Raw genomic sequence first — 20,445 nt, forward strand, 5'->3', positions numbered from 1 at the left:
CCTCAAGGAGCCTCCTGGTGGTTTCTGTTTTATGAAGTATCCTCCCTCTTAAATGTGGAAGTAAGGATCACACGTACTGCCCACGAGGGGTACATGTTTCCCCTTTTCTAGATGACCAAGTCCTGGGTCATCAAGAAAAGTTAAATTTAGTGTACTTTGAGAAAAGTTTCAGTGCACAGTTATTTTTAAAATCGGTGTATTTCTTTGAGCATCTAGGTAATTGAAGTGTTATATTTGCAGCATGACACAATGTATTCCCCCCACCTCTAAAATGGAGGATGAGCACCAGAGGTGTAAAGTAATAGAATTTTGTAATGGCAAAATAAAGACTGAAAATGCACCTAAGATAAATCTGTGGTGCACTCTGATATTTTCCAACTCTCCTACTTGATGAGCACATCAAGACTGAATTGATTTTCATGACTCACTAATGGGTCAAGATCCACAGTTTTAAAAACCTTGCATTAGGGGACAATGATGAAATGATCCATTCACAAAGCTACAATACTTTGAATCTCTGTCAACATATGTGTGAAAGTATTTTGTTTTTAGGCTCCTGTGAGTCTATTATGCTAGTAAATATAATATATCCAAACATCAGGAGTATTGTCTATGCAAGAGCTCCTTTATGTCAAGAATTCTAATGCTTCCTCCTAGCTTAGAAAAGTGTGAAGTGCTTCATGCTAAATACTGGCTTAGGACCAGTGGACGGCAAACTCATTAGTCAGCAGCCAAATATCAACAGTACAACGATGGAAATTTCTTTTGAGAGCCAAAGTTTTTAAATTTCTTCAAAATAGACTTCCTATTTTGTGGAAGAGACACACTCAAGAGGCCAAAGAGCCACGTGTGACTCGTGAGCCACAGTTTGCCGACCATGGGGTTAGGCAATAGAATCCGTTAGTTAAATAACTTGAATGTGTGTATGTTGAGTGCAGAACATATGGCACCTTCAGTGATGTGACCGGATTGTTTTTTAAGGGCCTTCTGATCATAACTTCCAGGCAGGAAGAAGGGAGTGGAAATAGAATAAGCTTCCAATAGAGTTAGCCCCTTTGAAGAGTCTTTCCTGGAGGCTCCACCCAGGGATTTAATTGCCACACTTGGCTGCAAAGAAGTCTGGGAAATGTAGTCTTTGGGCACATTGTCACCTGTAATAAAATGAATGTTCTGTTAGTAAGGAAGAAGGGAAGAATGATTCTTAGCAAAGCGACTTTCAGTCTTTGCCACATTTAAATATGCATCTCAGCCATGAAACATGACATTTCATTCATATAAGTCCATGCAGCTTTCCACCTGCCCTCAGATAAACAAATGATGTTACCTCGCTGACATGTCTCCAGCTGCATTTCTTAGACCCAAGTGGTATTCGTGTTAGAAGGAAGTGCCTTGGGCTAACTTCTGACAGGACCCCTACTCTACTCTTGCTCCAGAATATACCGTATTTTCCGGACCATAAGACGCACCAGTTTTTAGAGAAGGGAAATGAAGAAAAAAAGATTCTGAAACAAATAGTGTCCTAAAATATTTTATGTGCATTAAAACCCAACATCACAGTCATAAACACATGTAATCAACCCTGTAAAGTAAACAGCAACATTTAGAACCATTCTAGAGCCGGGCAAGCACACAGAGACCACACAGAGCCAGGCAAGTAAAAAAACTTTTTTTTTAAGTATATGTGTAGGCTATATTTGGACCATAAGACTCAGGGACTATTTCCCCCCACTTCTGGGGGGAAAAAAGTGCGTCTTATGGTCCGAAAAATACGGTACTTCTTTTTATTTGATTTCACTTCTGGTACTGACCTTGGTTCTCTTTCTGGATTGCATAGGTTAAAAGTATCTTTGTTTTTGAGGTGCCTATAGATTTTTAGAGAATTTTAAAACATTTTGCCTAATTTTAAAAATTAAAAACAGACTATAAAATGCTCAATATAGCAGAGCTACAATGAAAATAGTATAGAATTTGGTCTATGGGACTGAGGATGAAAAAGGGACCACATACTAAACCTGACAAGCTCAGGACAGGCCTGCATGGTAAGCCTTATAAATCCAGAGACTGAAAGTAACCTCAGGGGTGGTCTGAACACGAAATTCCTGACTAAAAGCAGATCATGAGGGGAAGTCACACCCTGGGCCTGTAGTTTTCTTGACAAAAGTCAGTCTTTACCTTTGAAGTTGTCTATTGTCTTTGTGCATCTAAGATGGCATAACTTTGAAAGGTTCAAGTAATCTTTCCCAGACCTCTCAGGCACAACCACCAGCACCAGAGCACCCAACCACATTGCTATCTTGCTGCCCACATGCCATCTCTCTGTGCTGCAAATGCTAACTGTCCTTAGTGTAAAAGAAGTGTTTCTCTCCGTTTTACTCTTTGTCCAGTCTCAGAGATTTCCCCACTTTGCTTTCTTCCACCTCCTTAATCTACCATCAGTGACTTTCATGTATTGTAGTTCTCTGTACATCTCCTCCTTTGATTCTAATGTATAAAATTAGCTGTACAACTGCCATTTTTGGGGAGCATTTTCTCAATCCATTGAGATTTTGCTTCCCAGCAATTGTCTTCAGTTTGGCTCAAATTAACTCTTCAAGGACTTCTTGAGCTGAATTTTTTAAAATCGACCTTTACTTGCATAGTCAGCAGGATTCCAGCGAAGCTCACCCAGGATCACCCTGAGGACCCAGACCCCATGCTGGGTAACCAGCCAGGGCCCAGCTCTGGCTTCAGGATTTACTCTGCTTGTGGTAGTCTGACTTCATTTGAGCTGTTCTTAGAAAACCCTCCAGGTGGCACTAAAGCTTAGGAGTTGAAATAGGCAGCTGCTTTTAATTTCTGCTTTTTAATTCTAACTGCTTACCGGGAGTCTTGAATAAATCCTTTTGCTGGATAAAATAAGAGTCCAAACGTGTAAAACTCTGAAGATAAGGGGCATTTACTCCCTCCAGCTTGAATTTTGGGTTTTCTTCGGTGATTAAAAATGTAAGGCTATCCTGCAAGAAAGGGCACCTGTAGGCAATTCCAACACAACTATAAGGAAAAGATGGGCTTGTCCAGGGATATATACAGGCTGGCTACCTGGCACTCAGAGTCCTCACAGTTGTATTAGGCAGCTGGGAGAGGAACTGAGACACTTAAGATAATTGGAAGTGATTTGGGAGATGACAGCCTCTGGAGCTCAGCCTGTAAGTAGCACACTTTAACCCACCCCCCAATTTCTCTAGAAATTTGTTCAGACTCCCCAGATCTCCAAAGAAAACAAATTAACTTAGGAAATAGTGCCTGTAAAGTCAATAAACGTCAAGATCCCCAGTACCTTGTTACTATTGGGTCGGCAAGTAAGTAATTGCGGGTTTCGCACATATGCTTCAGTTGAATTTTTAGGTTTGCAGACGTAGTACAAATGTAAAACACATTTTGTTATTTGATAGTTGGCTATTCAGCTGTTAATCAGTAAAAAAAGTTTTTTGATCTGTTTTGTAGTTTTCGTTTGGCGTTCGTTGAAAAATGGAAAATCAAAAGGAACATTTTCGTCATATTTTGCTTTTTTATTTCCGCAAAGGGAAAAATGCATCGCAAGCTCATAAAAAGTTATGTGCTGTTTATGGTGACGAAGCCTTAAAAGAACGGCAGTGTCAAAATTGGTTTGCCAAATTTCGTTCTGGTGATTTTTCACTCAAAGATGAAAAACGCTCTGGTCGTCCAGTTGAAGTTGATGACGCCCTAATCAAAGCAATAATCAATTCGGACTGTCACAGTACAACACGTGAGATTGCAGAGAAGCTTCATGTATCACATACATGCATTGAAAATCACTTAAAACAACTTGGCTATGTTCAAAAACTCGATACATGGGTTCCTCACGAACTGAAAGAATCACAGTTAACGCAACGCATTAGCAGCTGCGATTTGCTAAAGAAACGTAATGAAAATGATCCATTTTTAAAACGACATAACTGGCGATGAAAAATGGGTTGTTTACAACAATATCAAGCGGAAAAGATTGTGGAGCAGGCCAGGTGAACCAACTCAAACAACATCAAAAGCTGATATTCATCAAAAGAAGGTTTTGTTATCAGTTTGGTGGGATTACAAAGGAATTGTCTACTTTGAACTCTTACCACCCAACCGAACGATCAATTCTGATGTCTACATTGAACAACTAACGAAATTAAACAATGCAGTTGAAGAAAAGTGGCCCGAATTAACAAATCGAAAAGGTGTTGTATTCCATCATGACAATGCAAGGCCACACACATCTTTGGTCACTCGGCAAAAATTAATGGAGCTTGGTTGGGATGTTTTGCCACATCCACCATATAGTCCTGACCTTGCACCATCTGATTACTTTTTGTTTCGATCTTTACAAAACTCCTTGAATGGTAAAAATTTCAATAATGATGATGATGTCAAATCGTACCTGATTCAGTTTTTTGCTAATAAAAACCAGAAGTTTTTTGAACGTGGGATTATGATGCTGCCTGAAAGATGGCAAAAGGTCATTGATCAAAATGGGCAATACATTACAGAATAAAGTTATTTAGTTCCATGAAAAAATTGTCTTTGATTTTCTTTTAAAAATCCGCAATTACTTACTTGCCGACCCAATACATGCACAGGCTATACATTATAATTCCTATGGGACCTTAATCTGCAAGTATCTACAGAGATGGGAAATTTTAACTAAAAATGCTATCAGCTTGAGAAGGCTAAAGTAGGGAAGTTTTGACACCTCCAGACTGATTTTTCTGTATGCTCCATTGGAAACTGACTGTTCTAAAATTAAACTGAACGAATGGGAGGCTTATCATGATTGTAAGCTAGCAGCTCCTAACCAAGCCTGGGGTGGAGAGTTTGACACACACTCTACCAATTAAGGAGCAGGCCAGACCTTCCCAAAGACCATGTAGACGAGGGAAAGAGGAGTGCGTTTTTACTGTAGAAAACCAGATCACCCTAAGGACTGTAGAAAACCGACATGGGATTTAGGAAAAAACAGAAGCAAGCATGAGACTGCTCTGAGGACTGGGATGGGGCATTTCCCTGTCTCCTTACTGATACTTTAGGAGAAATTGAAATTATCCTAGAAGGGGAAGTTACTGAGGCTACTTGATCTTTTCTTAACCTTCCCCAGTTCAGCTCCCTCTCCCTCAGAGCAAAACTCTGTACAAATGGTAGGGATATCTAGTCAACCAATGTCTTTTAAAGTCAGAACCTGTTTCCTTCTCCTGGGCAACATATTTTTACTATTCAAATCTGCCCCAATCACCTGATAGGGAGATATTTTTTAAAACATAGTTGTTATTGTTGATAGTATTACAGATGTCTCCCATTTTGCCCCCTGCGCCCCTCTCCTTCCACTCCCTACTTCCACCCCCCAGCTCTTCACTACCTTATTGCCGGGTTCCATGGACTATGCATATCCTATATAATAAAAGGCTAATATGCAAATCGACCAAACAGCGGAACTACAGGTCATTATGACAGGCACTGACCACCAGGAGGCAGACACTCAATGCAGGAGCTGCCCCTTGCTTAGCAGCTTCTCCTGCCCTGAGACAGTAAGGACTCTTCTGGGGATGTCTGACTGCCGCCTTAGGCCTGCTGCCCACAGAGGAGGGGTCCCAGACTGTGAGGGGGAGTGAGTTGGGCTGAAACCCTCCTCCCCTCCCCCCCCAACTAGTACATGAATATTGTGCACCGGGCCTCTAGTAAGGTTATGTAAGTACTTTGGTTTATCTCTTCTTGTCACCCCAACCCCACATCAAGGTATGTCAGTCTGTTCCATGCCTCCATGCTTTGAGTTTTATTTTGTTGATCAATTCATTTTATTCATTAGATTCTACAAATAAGTGAGATCATGTGATATTTGTCTTTAGGAGAGATTTTCTTGAAACCCATGATTTCGAGATATCCTTTTCCCAGATGCTAAAATATATTTAGAGAACTAAATGAATGAGATACTAAACCAACTTTGGGCCTCTTCCAGTACAGATATTGACAAGACTAAGCCAGCCACTCTATTAAAATAACTGGATGAGACTTTGCCTCCACCTAATATTCGCTGATATCCTTTAACATCTGATGCACTAGCTGGAATTAAGCCCATTACACAAGATTACTTTAAAGCTGTCTTGTAATTCCATGTACGAGCCCCTGTAATTCTCCTTCCAGTAAAGAAACCCAATGGAAGTGGATGGCAGTTTATACAGGATCTCATAGCTACATATAAAATAGTTATTTCCAGACATCCCTTGCTTCCAAATCCACATATCTTATTATGAGCCATTCCTGTGGACTGCCAACATTTTTCAGTAATAAATTTATGACATGGCTTTTCAGTATTCCTTTAGAAAAAGACAGTTAACATTGCCTTTACCTGGGCAGATGGCTAATTTACTTGGACTGTAGTGCCTCAGAGATACAGAGTCCCAACTGTTTCTCTCAGATACTAAAAGCTGACTTAATGCTGTTAGTTTCCCTGAGATTCCACTGCAATCCAGTACGTGAATGGTTCACTGGTGGGCTCTAGGACATTACCAGACTCCTGAAAGGACACAACAGCTAGCTATAAAAGAACATCAGGCCTCAAAGGCAGGCTTCAATTGTGTTTGTCTCAAGTAAGATACCTTGGCCATCTCATATCAAAAGATGGGCTATTGATTAAATCTGAAAGAGCCAGAAGGATTCTATTCTTTCCTTCTTCCAAAACAAAAGAGCTTGGAGGATTCCTGGGTCTGACTGGATACTGTCACCATGGGGTTCCAAGCTTTTTATTAACAACTCAACCTCTATATGTCTTATTAAAATCAGATCAGCCTGATCCAATTCAATGGAAACCCTGGAGGGAAACAAATTGTGAAAACTCTAAAGAAAGAATTATTGAAGGCTGCCACTTTGGGACACTCTAATTATAAACTTCCTTTTTGTTTATACATGAAAATAAAGGAAATGTTTTAGGAGTTCTAACTCAGAAACATCGAGATCATCGTAGACCTATAGGATGTTATAATCAGCAATTAGACTCAGTAGCATAAGGACCATCTCTGCTATAGCCCTGCTGTGCAAACAAATAGATGGGCTACTGATTAACTCCTTTTCTCTCTTTTCTGCATCCAGCATGGAGAGGGAGATGAATCGGTTTTTCAAATAGAGGTGGCTGGGGATTGAGAAATGAAAGAAAGAAAGAAAGAGAGACAAGACACAAAATGGAAGGAAAAGGCTGAGAACCAGGTGGGACCACTGCCCTCTTCTGCTGGAGAGACAATGACCCAGAGACCATGCAGCATGTTTATTTTATACCCCCAAATAGCAGGAAGTTTCATCAGAAGGTCAAGACAAAGGAATTTATTTGCATTCTTGAGTAGGACTGAGCATTCCGGGTGCTTGACTGGATTTACATATCAAAGCACACTACCCGACACCTGGGCAAAGATAAGAGTCAGTGCTGAGCACACATCTGCCTTTTTGGTGAGATCTGTAACCAAGATGTGGCTTTGCCTGTCGCCTTGGGTTCAGTTGACAATAATTAAAGAATGCCCATGTGCCTTCCCAGGCGCTGCCTACACCTTTACTTATGTTCCTAATTCTGCTGACTCTCGAGTGGTTACCATGTATCTCTTTTTGAGAATAAAAATGGAAAGAATCAGGCCCATGTGGCTGCATTTAGTGTACATGGTACAACACTGGTGGTGAAAAATTCAGTACAAGTTCATGTGTCCAGTATCATGTGTTACCATGTTCCAGGAGCTGTTCTAAGCACTTAGGAACATACATGTAAGGCTTATCTATTCTTTACACCAACCCTTAGAGGTAGGGACTATTATTACCCCCTTTTTGCACTGAGGTATCAAGACTAACATTAGGTCACTGGCCAGAAGACACAGTTAATACAGAGTCTGAAAGCTGGTTTCATTGAAACCTAATCTAAGGCAATCAGGGCCTCCTTTGGTTCCCTTTGGTGGGGTTAGTGGCATCTAAACGCCTCCGCAGGGAAGGATCAGCACATGGGTGGGGCAGGAGGGAAGGGGCAGCTTCCTGCTGGTAGAAAGGGGAGGCCCACTTCTGACCCTGTGGTTGAAGAGTTGCCGGGAATTCCCATGTACAGGGTGGGCTCTCTGAAGCACAGTTTAACAGCCACAGAAAGAAATGACACATTTACCTGTTTTATTCCTTCCCATCAATAGAACATGTTTTTGCTGAGTGAATGAATGTCTGTTAAATGAACCTACTACGTGGAGGCTGGATTTCAGCTAACCGATACCAAGCTGACGGCATCATAGAGAAGTCACCTCTCCACTTCCTGTTTTTCAGGGTCCAAAACGAATGTTGTGGGCATCTCCCACGTAGAAGCATTTGTAGAAACGATGCTGGGGCTAGAGACTGGCAAGTGGAAGGTCACTGTTGGGTCCGAGGCTTCTGGCTCTGCCCTGTAGGGTGCTCCTTCTGCACGCCACCAGCAAGCCCCCACGCCGAAGCTCACAGCCCACCGTGAGCATGCGTCAGCCTCAGGGCCTGCAGGTCCCTTTTCTAGGTTCTCCCTGGTCCTCAAGGCCAATCTAACGGATACTTTTTACTTTGTTGATGTTTTAAATCTCCAAATTATTGTTTACAATTTTATTTGTGGTAAGCGAAACCCTTTTTTAGGGGGTGAAAAAATCGGTAAGTACTCAACTCTCTCTGTAGCCTCCGCAGTGCCCCGCTGCTCACGCCTGAGCTGCAGGTGGAGGACAAAAATGCTGCATCAAATGGAAGTGCCCTTTCCTGTCTTCGCCTGGCCCAGGTTCGCGTCCACAGCCCTCCTCGTCCGTTTCCCCCGCGAGGAGGGGAGTGCCTGCTGCAGGATGTTCTCCTCACCTGGTCCAGGGACCCGGAGAGCTGCCCCGAGCCCAGACTTTGCTTCCACTCGAGGCCTCAGAGCCTGCTCCGAGCTGAGCCGCAGTGCCTGGTTCTGGCCTGCTGGGTTGTCTGGGAGGAGGGGGTAAGACCAAGACTTTGTCTCACAGGAAATGCTCACCTTGCACAGCCGAAAGCTTTTCTGGAAGGAAGGGCGTTTTGAGCCACACACTAGCCAGACAAAGGACCAGGCGGCGGGACACGCAGTCGGAACGGCCAGCCGCAGGCCCGGATGGAGAAGACACGCCGCTGTCCTAGGGCGGAGGGGTTTTTAGATATTATGTTTTGGGGTAGACATATGGAAGTCGTTTTGAAAGGCATGACACTGGCTATGGATGAGGGAAAAGGCGAAGTGGGGGAAGTTCTAGGATGGTGCCCCGTCCCTAAGGAAGAGAATTTACTGTGGGCTGTGGGCACTGCCTCCGGCGGTCTGCTCCCATGGGTGCTGCCTCGTGGGCTCGGGTGGATACACGGTCCTGAGGCAGAGCTCCCACAGCCGCTCGGCCCCGGGGCTTCGCTGGCCCGCAGCCATCAGCCGGGGAATTGCTCTCGCCTTTCTCTCCGTCTCTGGCCCGCTGTAACTTAATTTAGAACATCGTAGATGTTTTTCTTAACAGCTTTCGCTTCTGCTTTCGGACACTGGGGGAACGTTTTCTCCTTGCTTTCTGTTCTGTGAACGTTTTTGGGTTTACAAACTAAGGTTGGGGGAGGCAGTTCTGGGGAGCAGGAAGGCTCTGTCTTTGACCTGGTACTGGCTGGGCGTGTTCATTAATGGTGTCTCAGGCTGTGCACTGAGGTTTGGCACATTTTTCTGAGTATGTATTTTACCCCAACGACAACAATGAGTGTCTTATGATTATTATGAGAGGTGTAGCAGCTCATCTGTTACGGAGAAAGAATAAAAGAAAAGAAGGCGATGGAAGAAGTTAATTTTTTTAAAATCCTCACCCCAGTATATGCTTTTATTGATTTTAGAGAAAGAGGAAGAGAGAGAGAAAGAGAGAGAGAGACATCTGTTGCCTCCTGTATGCACCCCACCCAGGGGTGAACCCACAATCTTAGCTCAGATGCTCCAACCAACTGAGCCACCGGCCAAGCCTAATTTGTCTAAATTGATGTGAAAGTGGGGTGTCCAAGGTAAAAGTGTGGACTGACTCAATAATTTTACTTTTGGCATTTATCTTAAAGAAACAAAGATGTGTACAAAGTTTTAGCAGTGTCATAGTAGTGAAAAATTGGAAGCAATTAAATGGTGAGCAGTAGTTAAATAAATGATGGCACAACCAAAAAAGGATTATTATTTTGCCACTAAAGAGTATGCCATGAATTTTTTTTTTATTATTAAAGCATGGTGCAATCCCATTTTTTAATAAAAAGCAAAATATATTTTACACATATGCATAGAAAATAGTCAGAAGTATACCCTAATATTAACAATGGATTATACCGGGGGCACAGAATTATGGATGATTCTTATTTCCTTGTCTAAGTTTTTTCTTCCAGCGAGCACACATTTCTGTGCAACACCGTGTGAGAGGAAATGGGTGAGTAGGCAACAGTTTAGGCAATTAGCTTCCTCACTCCTCACCAGGGCAGAGTCTGCTCTGCCACATCCTCACCAGACCAGCTCTCTAGCGATTCTGCCTTTACAGACCGAGAAGTCAGCAGGGACTCCAGCGCGTGTTCAGATACGGCATCTGCAGTTCAGAGATCCAGGGGATCTCCACCCGACCTTCCTGACGCTCAAACCGTAGGGTAAAGGGGTGGCCTCTCCCTCTGCCATGAAGAGCCGGGAGAACCATTTTCCCTCCCCTTAGGGATTTCACAGAGATTTTTTTTTTCTATTTTAATCTTTCACAGAGATTTTATTTAGAGATTGAGTGAATTCATTTTCCAAGACTCGGTTCCCCTCTCCCGGTTCATTGGAAGAATCCCCACTGGCTTGGACTGTAAAAGCCTGCATACTTTCCAGCCACATTACAGAACTTGGTGAAAGGCAGACGTTCTCTTATTTCATGATCTTCTCAGGGTCCTGCGTGCAGTGGTGGGTCTCTCAAGAAATGACTTGCTCCAGTGCGGTTTGAGGCACAGAACTGCACGCTGAGCCTGAGGCCTCCAGAAGGATGAAGGGTGTGGAGGAGGGGCCCAGCCCAGCCGTGACTTTGATCAAGCCTCTGTTCCCCCTGCCCCCTTCCCGCCCTGGACTTCAGCCTCCTCTGCAGAATGACCAAGGAGGAGGTCTGGACCCAGTGATGGGGAGGCCCTCACAGCTCTAACCGCCGGCCCTTTCCCCCAATACGTGAGCGCGGTGGCATTGCAACTCTACCGTAGGTATTGTTTGGTGTCAATTAAAGACAAAGTAACCCTCCACCCCTCCACCCAACGAAAGTAGTAAGAACAAGAATGAATACACAAAGAAGGTGAAAACCCGAAGGGAAGGGCCGTTGCTCCCCGGAAAGGAGAGTTCTCAGTCTGAAGTCTATAGTGGCTGTTGGACAGGCCCCTCGCCATCTCAGACGTATCTCTCGGAAGGGCTGGGCTTGCCTCCGGGCCTGACCACGGGCCTGGAAGAGAGACGACCATCACTGCAGCTAGTGCAGTGCAGCAGCACCCATGTCCACCCCCGTCCCCGCCTCCCAGGCTTGTGAGGGTTTTGAGGACCGGTCCCAGGCTCGGCGGAGTGACCCCAGCACCCTGCCAAGTGCCTGACATGTGCCACCTTATTTGTTTAACCCTCAGCAAACTGAGGGGCAGACACGGTAATGAGGGCTAGAGAGCGTGCCGGTGGTGGAGGCAGGATCTGGGCACAGGACCTCTGTCAAGGTCCCCGTTGGAAGTGAGAGAAGGAAAGGAAGCTGATAACCAAATCCTCAGTCCCCAGGAGGGTCGCAGGGGAGGACGTGAGCAGACCACCACCATCCACCGAGTAGAGCTACTTTATTTACAAGTCCTCCTGACCCCCAACAGCCTTCAGAGGGACCCCCTCTCTGGTCCCTCCCTGCACCATCACGTGCAGACCTCCCCGTGTCACCCGCCGCTGTCCCAGCCATTGCACAGCGGACGTGTTTGCCTCAACTCAGTCCCTCTAACATGCTGTCTCCTGGGCTGTGTCTCTAACCTTCAGCGCTGGCAATCCCAATAAAGTTTTCAAATGCATTAAAAAAAAAAAGTTCCCTTGATAACCACACTAGGAATGTGTGCGGATTCAGTGCTGGGCCAGCGCCCCCCCAGTGGGCTGATTTGCCATGAGTGTCCCGTGTGCACACGCCAAGCTCCAAAACCTCTGCCGAGGCCGAGCGGCCCGCGGTCTCGCCGCCTGGGGTCGCTCAGGTGTGTGGCCCCAGCGGCGTGCCACCTGCTTCGCTTTGTGTCAGGGCCGAGCTTTCCTCTCAGCTGCTCATTTCCGCATGGGCATTTTCAGAAAGAGAAAGAGAGGCTTCTCCTCCAAAAGCTCCCAACGGAACCCCAAGCATTGAACTTGCTAAAGTTCCTTCTGTTTTTACAGCCTTTATCCTCTTGGTCTGTCACCTACAATACGTGCGTTGAGCATTCACTACATTTCCGTTGTTAAAAACAAGGACCTGTAAGATCTTGAACTTGCATCCCTTCAGGGAAATATCAATATGCACGCCCTCCCCGGGTATAAAGTCTGGAATGCTTCCATCTACTGAAAGGAACGTGAATGTGGCTGGTTTCCTCAGCCCCTGCTCTCCTGGCCCCAGGCACAGGAAGGAGCCGAGCTTTGGACAGGAGCGAGGCTCTGCTACTTGCTGGCTCCATGGCCTTGAACAAGTCACCGCGTGTGCTAAGCCCCAGCTTCCACACCCGTAAAACAGTGGCCACGGGGACTGCTTTACAAGTTGTTATGAAATTTAAGTACAGGGTGTCCCCCAAAATGCATACACACTCCGAATAATGACTAATTCCCACGGGTTAAATCTGAGGGGAAACATGGGATTGATAATTATTCGAAGTGCGTGCACATTTCTGAGAGGACACCCAATGTACTTCCATGGCGCGTCCTGGGGACACGGGAGGCTTTCACCAAATGGTGGCTGTTGTTACTGACAATCTGAGTGTGGATGTCTCTGCGCCCGGGGTAGGTCTCCTGGCCTCGGAGCAGCGATCTGTGAGATGGGACCCCGGTGTCCGCCTAGCACCGGGGGTGCCGTGAGGACCGGAGAGATCCCGAGTGTAACCCGCATCGCAGTGCGGGCCGGCGTAGATGCTCGTGAGATGTTAGCTCGGGGCTGCCTCGGCCTCAGCGGGAAGGAGAGAGGAGACAGAGGCCTTGTTCTCTTCCTGATCGGTTCAGAATGACCAGGGCTGAACCTGGCTGAACCACTTGAGCTGCCTCTGACGCCCCTTTCTGTCACTCCCCTTCTCGGCAGCCAGTCCAGGCCCTGCATGGGCACAGGGAAATTAGGAACTAAAGCTATCATTTACTTGGTTCGGATGCTAAAAGGTGAACTTTCACCGAAACCAGTTTGGCTCAGTGGATAGAGCATCGGACTCAAGGGTCCTGGGTTCGATTCAGGTCAGGGGCATGTGCCTTGGTTTCGGGCACATACCCAGTGGGCAGCTGATCGATGTTTCTCTCTCATTGGTGTTTCTAACCCTCTATCCTTCTCTCTTCCTCTCTGTAAAAACTCAATTAAAAAAAAAAAAGTAAAAAAAAGATGGACTCTCAAGAAACTAGCTAGAGCAAGTAGGGGAAAAAAAAAATCCTTTCTTATGAAAATACCAAACCGCAGCTGTAATCATCCAGATAAAAAAGATCTCAGGTTTTTTGAGGAGCTGGAGAAAATTGGGAGACCCTTCCGATTGTTAATTTTTGGCTCTAGGCCTAAGTAAGATGCAGATTTCTGAAGTCACAGCGCTCCCTGTCAGCCCCCTGGGCCTCCGTCTCCTCCATTTGCCAGCCTGTGGCCTCGCCGCTCAGGCACCCGGCCCGGCCCCTGTCCCCAGGACTCCGCCGCTCAGCCCTCTCAGAGGGCTCCCCACCATCGGCTGCCCGGAGCCAGGACCTGAGCCGGGCTGCCCAGCGCTCAGCGGGCCCAGCAGCTCTGGGACTCACCTGGGACATTTGCAAACGCGCCTCCGGTTCCCTGGGAAGGAAAGAGAGATGGAGTGACTGTGGCCCCCAGCCCCACGGATGGCTTCTTCTTCCCCTTCCTGTTCCTTCAGGTTCCTAACTCCGGGGAGCCCAGGGGAGGGCCTCTTTTCCATCCTTCTTCGCATCAATTAAACAAACAAACAAACAAAAAAACAACTCCCCTCCACCCCTCCCCGCAAAAACAACAACATCGCAAACACAGACGTGGTTGCCTGCGATGGAACCAAAGCCGGGTAGGGGGCCCATGGGGAGAGGGTCAAGGATGAACCTCAACCCGTGGTGGGTCCCGGCTTCAAGGGCACGGGTCCCAGGGCCCAGAGGCCACCTCCCTGGGGGCCTCAGATAACCCCAGCCCCGCACTCACTACCAGCTGTGGCTGCGCGGAGGGACTGGCAGGGACCTGTCCTCCATTGAAACCTCCCTGGGCGATGGGAGGCGGGAGGGAAGCGCTTCCCCGCGTCTTGTCTCCAGGGAGAAACGGTCTGTGCCTGGCCCTGCGGGGCAGCTCAGAGTTCCAGGAGTCTCCCCCCACCCCCAGCCAGGGCTGCCCCCCTCCCAGCCAGGGTTACCCCCCAGCCAGGGCTGCCCCCCAACCAGGTTACCCCCCAACCAGGTTACCCCTCAGCCAGGGCTGCCCCCCTCCCAGCCAGGTTACCCCCCAGCCAGGGCTGCCCCCCAACCAGGTTACCCCCCAACCAGGTTACCCCTCAGCCAGGGCTGCCCCCCTCCCAACCAGGTTACCCCCCAGCCAGGGTTACCCCCCACTCAGGGCTGCCCACCCTCCAGCCAGGACCGCCCCCCCCCCCTCCACCCCCGGGCGGCCTGGAGCGGCGGCAGCGGTCGGCCCCCGCGGCCCGCACTCACGGTGGCTGCAGACGGCGGTGGCGATCAGGGCCAGGAGCAGGGCCGCGCAGGCCCCGGCCAGGGGCGCCCAGATGTAGATGACGCAGGCGAAGGTCAGGTCCTCGGGCTCCTCTGCCGCACGGAGACGCGGACGCTCAGCAGCGGCCCGGGCCCCCCTTACCTCCCCGCCGCCCTGGGTGGTCTCCTCTCCCCCCGTCCCGGAGCGGGGCGGCCCCGGAGGGCTCTCCGCGGTCCGTACCCGCCCCCCCCCCTCCCCCCCCGGGTCCCGCAGCCTCACCTGCGGGGCGGGCCGCCGGCCGGCAGGTCTCGGGGCGCGGGGAGCCGGGCCGCGATGCGTTGGTGGCGGGCGGGGGCGGCGGCGGCGGCGGCGCGGTGGTGGGCTTGGCTGCGGGCACAGCGCGCGGTTGGGGGCCGGGCCGGGGCCTGGACGGGACCCCTTCCCCCGCGCCCCTGCCCCGGGTTCGCTTCCTCCCGGGGCCCCCAGAAGGACCGGCTGCCGCCGCGCGGTTCCCGGCCCCGGAAGGCGCCCGGCGCTCCGGCTGGGACAGCAGCCCCCTCCCTGCAGCCGCCTCTCCGGGCTCAGCGCCGGGCCGCTGCCGTGGGCTCGGGGATCCCCACGCTCCTCGGACGGGTAAACGGAGGCGCGGGGGGTTTAAGCACCGCGCCCAGGGCCACCCGAGCACCGGGACCCGAGCCCTGATCGGCTGGACCGAGAAAGCTATCTTCAGTCCCTACTCGGCCGCACGCCGGCCTCAGTTTCCCCGTCTGTGACATGGGAACGGGATCTAAGGAGCCCCCAGGGGCGCCAGGAGGCTCGGAAGCGGGGCGTTTGTGTGAAAAACGGGTTCAGAGGGCAGTGCCCACCCCACGCCTGCGCGGAGGGAATGGCAGGGACCTGTCCTCCGTTAAAACCTTTCTGGGAGATGAGAAGCCGGAGGGAGGCTCTTTCCCGCGTCCTCTCTCCAGGGAGAAACGGGCTGTGGCTGGCCCTGCGGGACTGCTCAGAGTCCCAGAAACCTCCACCCCAGCCAGGGCTGCCCCCCCAGCCAGGACCGGCCCCCCCCCCAATCAGGACTGCCCCCCCCCAGCCAGGGCTGCCCCCCCAATCAGGACTGCCCCCCCCAGCCAGGACCGGCCCCCCCCAATCAGGACTGCCCCCCCCCAGCCAGGGCTGCCCCCCCTCCCAGACAGGGCTGCCCCCCGCGGGCAGTGCCCGGCGCGGACCTGGCAGGAAGACGGGCACGAAGGGGCTGAAGTACAGCACGGAGTTGCTCATGCAGGAGCAGAAGTAGTAGCCCTCGTCCTGCTCGCGGAAGCTGTTCAGGGTGAGGACGTAGCGGTCGCTCCCCAACTTCTTGCCGGAGAACCGGCCGGCGTCCAGGTCCGGGGAGAGCTTGACGCGGTTGATGTTGGAGATGAACAGGAGGAAGGCGGGGCTGCTGGCGGGGCTGCCGGCGGGGCCGGCCTTCTGCACCAGCCAGGAGCAGCCCGCGTTCAGCGTGGGCAGCAGCACCTCGCAGCTCAGCTCCACCCGCTGGCCCGGGGCGCCCACCACCTGCCGCGGCGCCATCCGGAACGCGCTGGACCCGAGGGCCGGGGCGGCGTCTGCGGGTGCAGGCGGAGAGGCTGAGCCCGAGCCCGGCGCCCCTCGTCTCCCTGCCCCCCTGTACCCTTCCCTTCCCCCCCCCCTCCCCCCCGGCCATCCTCGAGGGTCTCGAACTCACGGAGCATCAGGCCCAGGGGCAGGAGCAGCCCGGCCATTGGCGAGGCCATGGCGCTCCCGCGGCTCCGCTCCGGGCTCCGGGCTCTGGTGGCTTCGATGGGCTCCGCTGGCCCCGGTGCGAGGAGAGGCGCTGGAGACCACGCGGTGGGACGCCGCGGGGAGACGCTGCTGCCTTCGGACGGCCCCCCAGCCCGACGGCCCCCTCGGAGGATGTGATGTCACCCGTCGCCCCGCTTTCTGCGGTTGTTACCTTCCAGCCAGCGAGGGGGCTGGGGCCTGGAGCAGGAGCCGCGGGGCAGCCTGGGGTGGGGTGCTGGGGGCAGCTGAGACCTGCGGCCGAGGCTGAAGGAAAGAGCTTGGAAACGGCCCTCGGAAAGGGCACTCTTGTGGGGGTGGGAGAATGGTGCGAGGTCAGAGGCTTCAAAAACAGGGCGGGGGAGCGAACAGCAACCAGAGAGAGAGTCCACACGGCTTGCCCTCACTCAGTGTTTGTAGCCCGTTATCTGGGGGCTGTGTCTGCGAAAAGGGCACCGAGGGCTGGGCAGGAAGCGGGGTTCACGGCTTGCCCACTTCTCGGGCACTGGGTCAGCGGAGTCTGGTGTTCACCCAGGAGGGACCGTGAGGCAGGCGGATCCTGGGGGAGACAACATGCTGACTCTCTCCTGGCCAGTCCTCCAGTTGTGCACATTGGTCTTTTGGCTCTGATAGCAGGGTCTGAGAGTGTCACTCCTGCCACCTCCCAGGACCTGCAGGACTGGATGAGAGCTAAACTCTGGCTGGGCCCAGAGGCTTTGAGTGCTGGCTTCCCCCAGGCTCTGCCCAGCTCCCTACCCCCCTTTCCCCCCCAAGCATTCTCTCTCCCAGGCCTTGGGATCCTCTGAACTCCTCTTGGCTTTGCTTGGGAGACTTTCTGGGGCCAGCTCCCCAGCTGTGAGGCTTGGACCTCATTTCTCTGTATCGTGGTTCTGGATGCTGGGAGGGAGACGGGGCAGCCGGGTGAATGCCTGGGTGAATGCAGGCAGTTTTCCCTCTCTGCCTGGCACAAGGGGCCCCTTCCCCGTTGCCTATTGCTGCCCTGAAACCTTCTAGACCCCGGGGTGCCCTCCCCGTTCTTCGGGGCTTCCAGACCTGCCCTCTTTGAGTCCTGTATCGGGGCCCTTCAGACTGTTTAATCCTGGAGCCACGCCACCGGGCATTATCTGCCCTATTGTTCGCCCACCTGGTGGGGACCCTGTCCCAGGCACCCCTGGATGTCACATCTCAGCTTGGGCTCAGCTGTATTTACCAACTGTACTCCCTTTGTGGAGTCCTAACGAGTGTCCAATGGGCTTTTTAAAAAAAATGACATTGATTTCCATGTTCTCCTTCCCCTTCTCAAAGCATCAAGATGCTTACTAAAACATGGAGCATTTGACATTTTCTATTTGACACTGTTTTTTTTTTTTAAATATATATATATATTTTATTGATTTTTTTACAGAGAGGAAGGGAGAGAGATAGAGAGTTAGAAATATCAATGAGAGAAACATCCATCAGCTGCCCCCTGCACGCCCCGCACTGGGGATGTGCCCGCAATCAAGGTCCATGCCCTTGACCGGAATCGAACCTGGGACCCTTCAGTCCGAAGGCCGACGCTCTATCCACTGAGCAAAACCAGTTTCGGCTATTTGAAACTGTTTTTAAAGTGTCTTTTAACTTGTAAGAATGACATATTCTTGAAAAACTTCAGCCAATACAGAAAGAAATAGAGGGAAAGTGCTCTGCCTCAGCTTCTCCCATCGCCATCCGCTCTCCAGAGAAAACCAGTCACCTCTGAGTGTGTCCCTCAGATATCATCTGTTCATGAGAAGATGTTTTAGTTACATGCAGCTGTACTATAAATACAAGTATAAGTAAATGAGTATATGTATGTTTGCAACTTGCCTTTTTTATCGAACAGTAGAAGGGAAGGTTTTCATGTAAGCTTATGTAGAGTTACCCCATTCTTCTGAATGGGTGCGTTTTCACTTAAGCAGTTTCTCCATTTTTGTAATGACTAGCAAGGCTGTAGTAGATATAATGTATCTGAATCCTTGAGGACTTGCACGGTACATGTACCATTTCCACATTAAAGATGAGAGAGGCTTAGAAAGGAAACCCTTTGTGATTATGGTTATGAATAGGATCCCCTGGCATACGGATGTGTGCGTGTATGTGTGTGCGTGTGTGTGTGTGTGTGTGTGTGTGTGTGTGTGTCTCTGGGTGTGTAGACACAGGGCTGGGCCTTCCCTCACATGAGTGAAAGTAGCAGCCAAGTCCAGACATGCCAGTGACCCTCCGATCCTCGTTTTAGATAGCAGCTTGCCATTTTTATTGGTTTGTCTAGTTTTTTGTTAATCCTCGGCAGAGGATATCTTTTTTCCATTGACTTCTAGAGAGTGTGGAAAAGAGGGGGAGAGGCACAGAGAAACATTGATGTGAGAGAGACACATCGATTGGTTACCTCCCATACACAACCATGCCGGGCCAGGGGTTAAGCCTACAACCGAGGTAGGTGCCCTTGACTGGAACCAAAGCCACTAACCCAGGGCTGATGATCTAACCACTGAGTAACCGGGTAGGGCACAGCTTGTCATTTTGCCTCTTCTCTGTTCCCACTGCCAGGGTGTCAGAGGGCCCTGCTGGCCGAAGGATGCGATCAGGGGGCACTGAAGAGGGGGAAAGCTAGAAAGTATTCCTCACCCCGAGGAGGAAGCATGGAGGGGAGCCAGGGTCAACCTGCGGGTATTTGGATCTTGGAAACTATGTCCCTGAGTACGATGAAGGTCAGATTTTGGGGTGCAATGCATGGAAATAGAGTAGACCCCCCCCCCCCCCAGTCTCCAGGAAATGAGACTTGGAGGCCTTCCAGCCTGCGGCTAAGAGCAGTCTGAGCCCTGGGAGAGGCAGCCCCCTTTGCACAGAGCACGGCGAAGGGTGGGGGATGCCAAGGCATCACATCAGACCCACCAAGGAGGCTGTGTGACCCCAAAGTATTTTTCACAGAACGTGGTGGATTTTCATTGTAACCACAACAACATCCGCTGTGTATCAGGCAGAAGAGCAGATGCAATTGCAAAAGTTTTGGGGATGCTCGCTTGCTCTGGGGCCAGGTGTGCAGAGGGCTGGATTGGCCTGCCTCTCCCCTCCAGGTGAGCTCCCCACCCCCCTCACTGCAGGGCTCACCCGGGATGGCGGGTGAAAGCATGAGAACAGCTGCATTCACCAAGCAAGCCCCTTATTTTTTAAAAGCATCGAGAGAGAGAGAGAGAGAGAGAGAGAGAGAGAGAGAGAGAGAGGGAAATCAGTTTTTATGCTGAATTGAAATAAGCCTTTTTTTTTTTTCCCCTCTCAAGGTATTTGTTCATAAAACATGGAAATAAAATAACTTTAATTTACACAACTTAAAGTAATGTTTAGAATGCATAACTGGGTGGCGCAGTGGTAGGAAATTAGTCAGGGCTCAGTGTCACAGTTCCTAAGGTGCTGACGGCTGAATTGCCTGCTGTCTCCCCTTGCCTATGGAGTTGCTTGTTTGGGCCTAAAAGGCTTTAAAAGGCCTTGCTTTATCTGGGCCATAAATATGTACCTGACAACTCTCTCTCACTTTTGCCACTCCAACTTCCCTCCACCCTGGGAACCTCCAAGCTCATGTAGGTTGCTGCCATCTCTTGCCTGGACTCCTGCAATGGTTTCCTAACTGGCCACCCCACTTTTACTCTGGTCTCTTCCATTGCTTCTGGTCCTTTCCAGTGAAAACCTTGTCCCGCCAAACCCCTGCTTCAATCTGCAAGGGCTTCACAGGGCCCCGAGGAGAACACTGGGTAGT

At 50.3% G+C, this 20,445-nt stretch overlaps 1 protein-coding gene across 1 annotated transcript; it reads right to left on the reverse strand.

Annotated features, from left to right (window-relative positions):
* Positions 1–10,172: 10,172 nt before the first annotated feature.
* Positions 10,173–16,685, reverse strand: CD8A (CD8a molecule). The gene is made up of 6 exons (XM_036436155.2): positions 16,600–16,685; positions 16,100–16,480; positions 15,153–15,260; positions 14,876–14,986; positions 13,973–14,003; positions 10,173–11,459 (listed from the first exon to the last, which is right to left on the reverse strand). Exons 1-6 carry the CDS (start codon positions 16,646–16,648, stop codon positions 11,408–11,410), a joined length of 732 nt encoding a protein of 243 aa, XP_036292048.1. The 5' UTR covers positions 16,649–16,685; the 3' UTR covers positions 10,173–11,407.
* Between the last annotated feature and the right edge of the window lie 3,760 nt (positions 16,686–20,445).

Source organism: Pipistrellus kuhlii, unplaced genomic scaffold (genome assembly GCF_014108245.1).
Source record: "Pipistrellus kuhlii isolate mPipKuh1 unplaced genomic scaffold, mPipKuh1.p scaffold_m20_p_13, whole genome shotgun sequence".
Taxonomy (NCBI): domain Eukaryota; kingdom Metazoa; phylum Chordata; class Mammalia; order Chiroptera; family Vespertilionidae; genus Pipistrellus; species Pipistrellus kuhlii.

Bases quoted from the DNA above. Each gene is read 5' to 3' on its own strand.
- CD8A (XM_036436155.2), bottom strand. From the start codon at position 16,648: ATGGCCTCGCCAATGGCCGGGCTGCTCCTGCCCCTGGGCCTGATGCTC. The intron at 16,481-16,599 runs GTGAGTTCGAGA...CTGCACCCGCAG, and splicing joins GCCCCTGGGCCTGATGCTCC to ACGCCGCCCCGGCCCTCGGG. The intron at 14,987-15,152 runs GTGAGGCTGCGG...TCCGTGCGGCAG, and splicing joins GCCGGCGGCCCGCCCCGCAG to AGGAGCCCGAGGACCTGACC.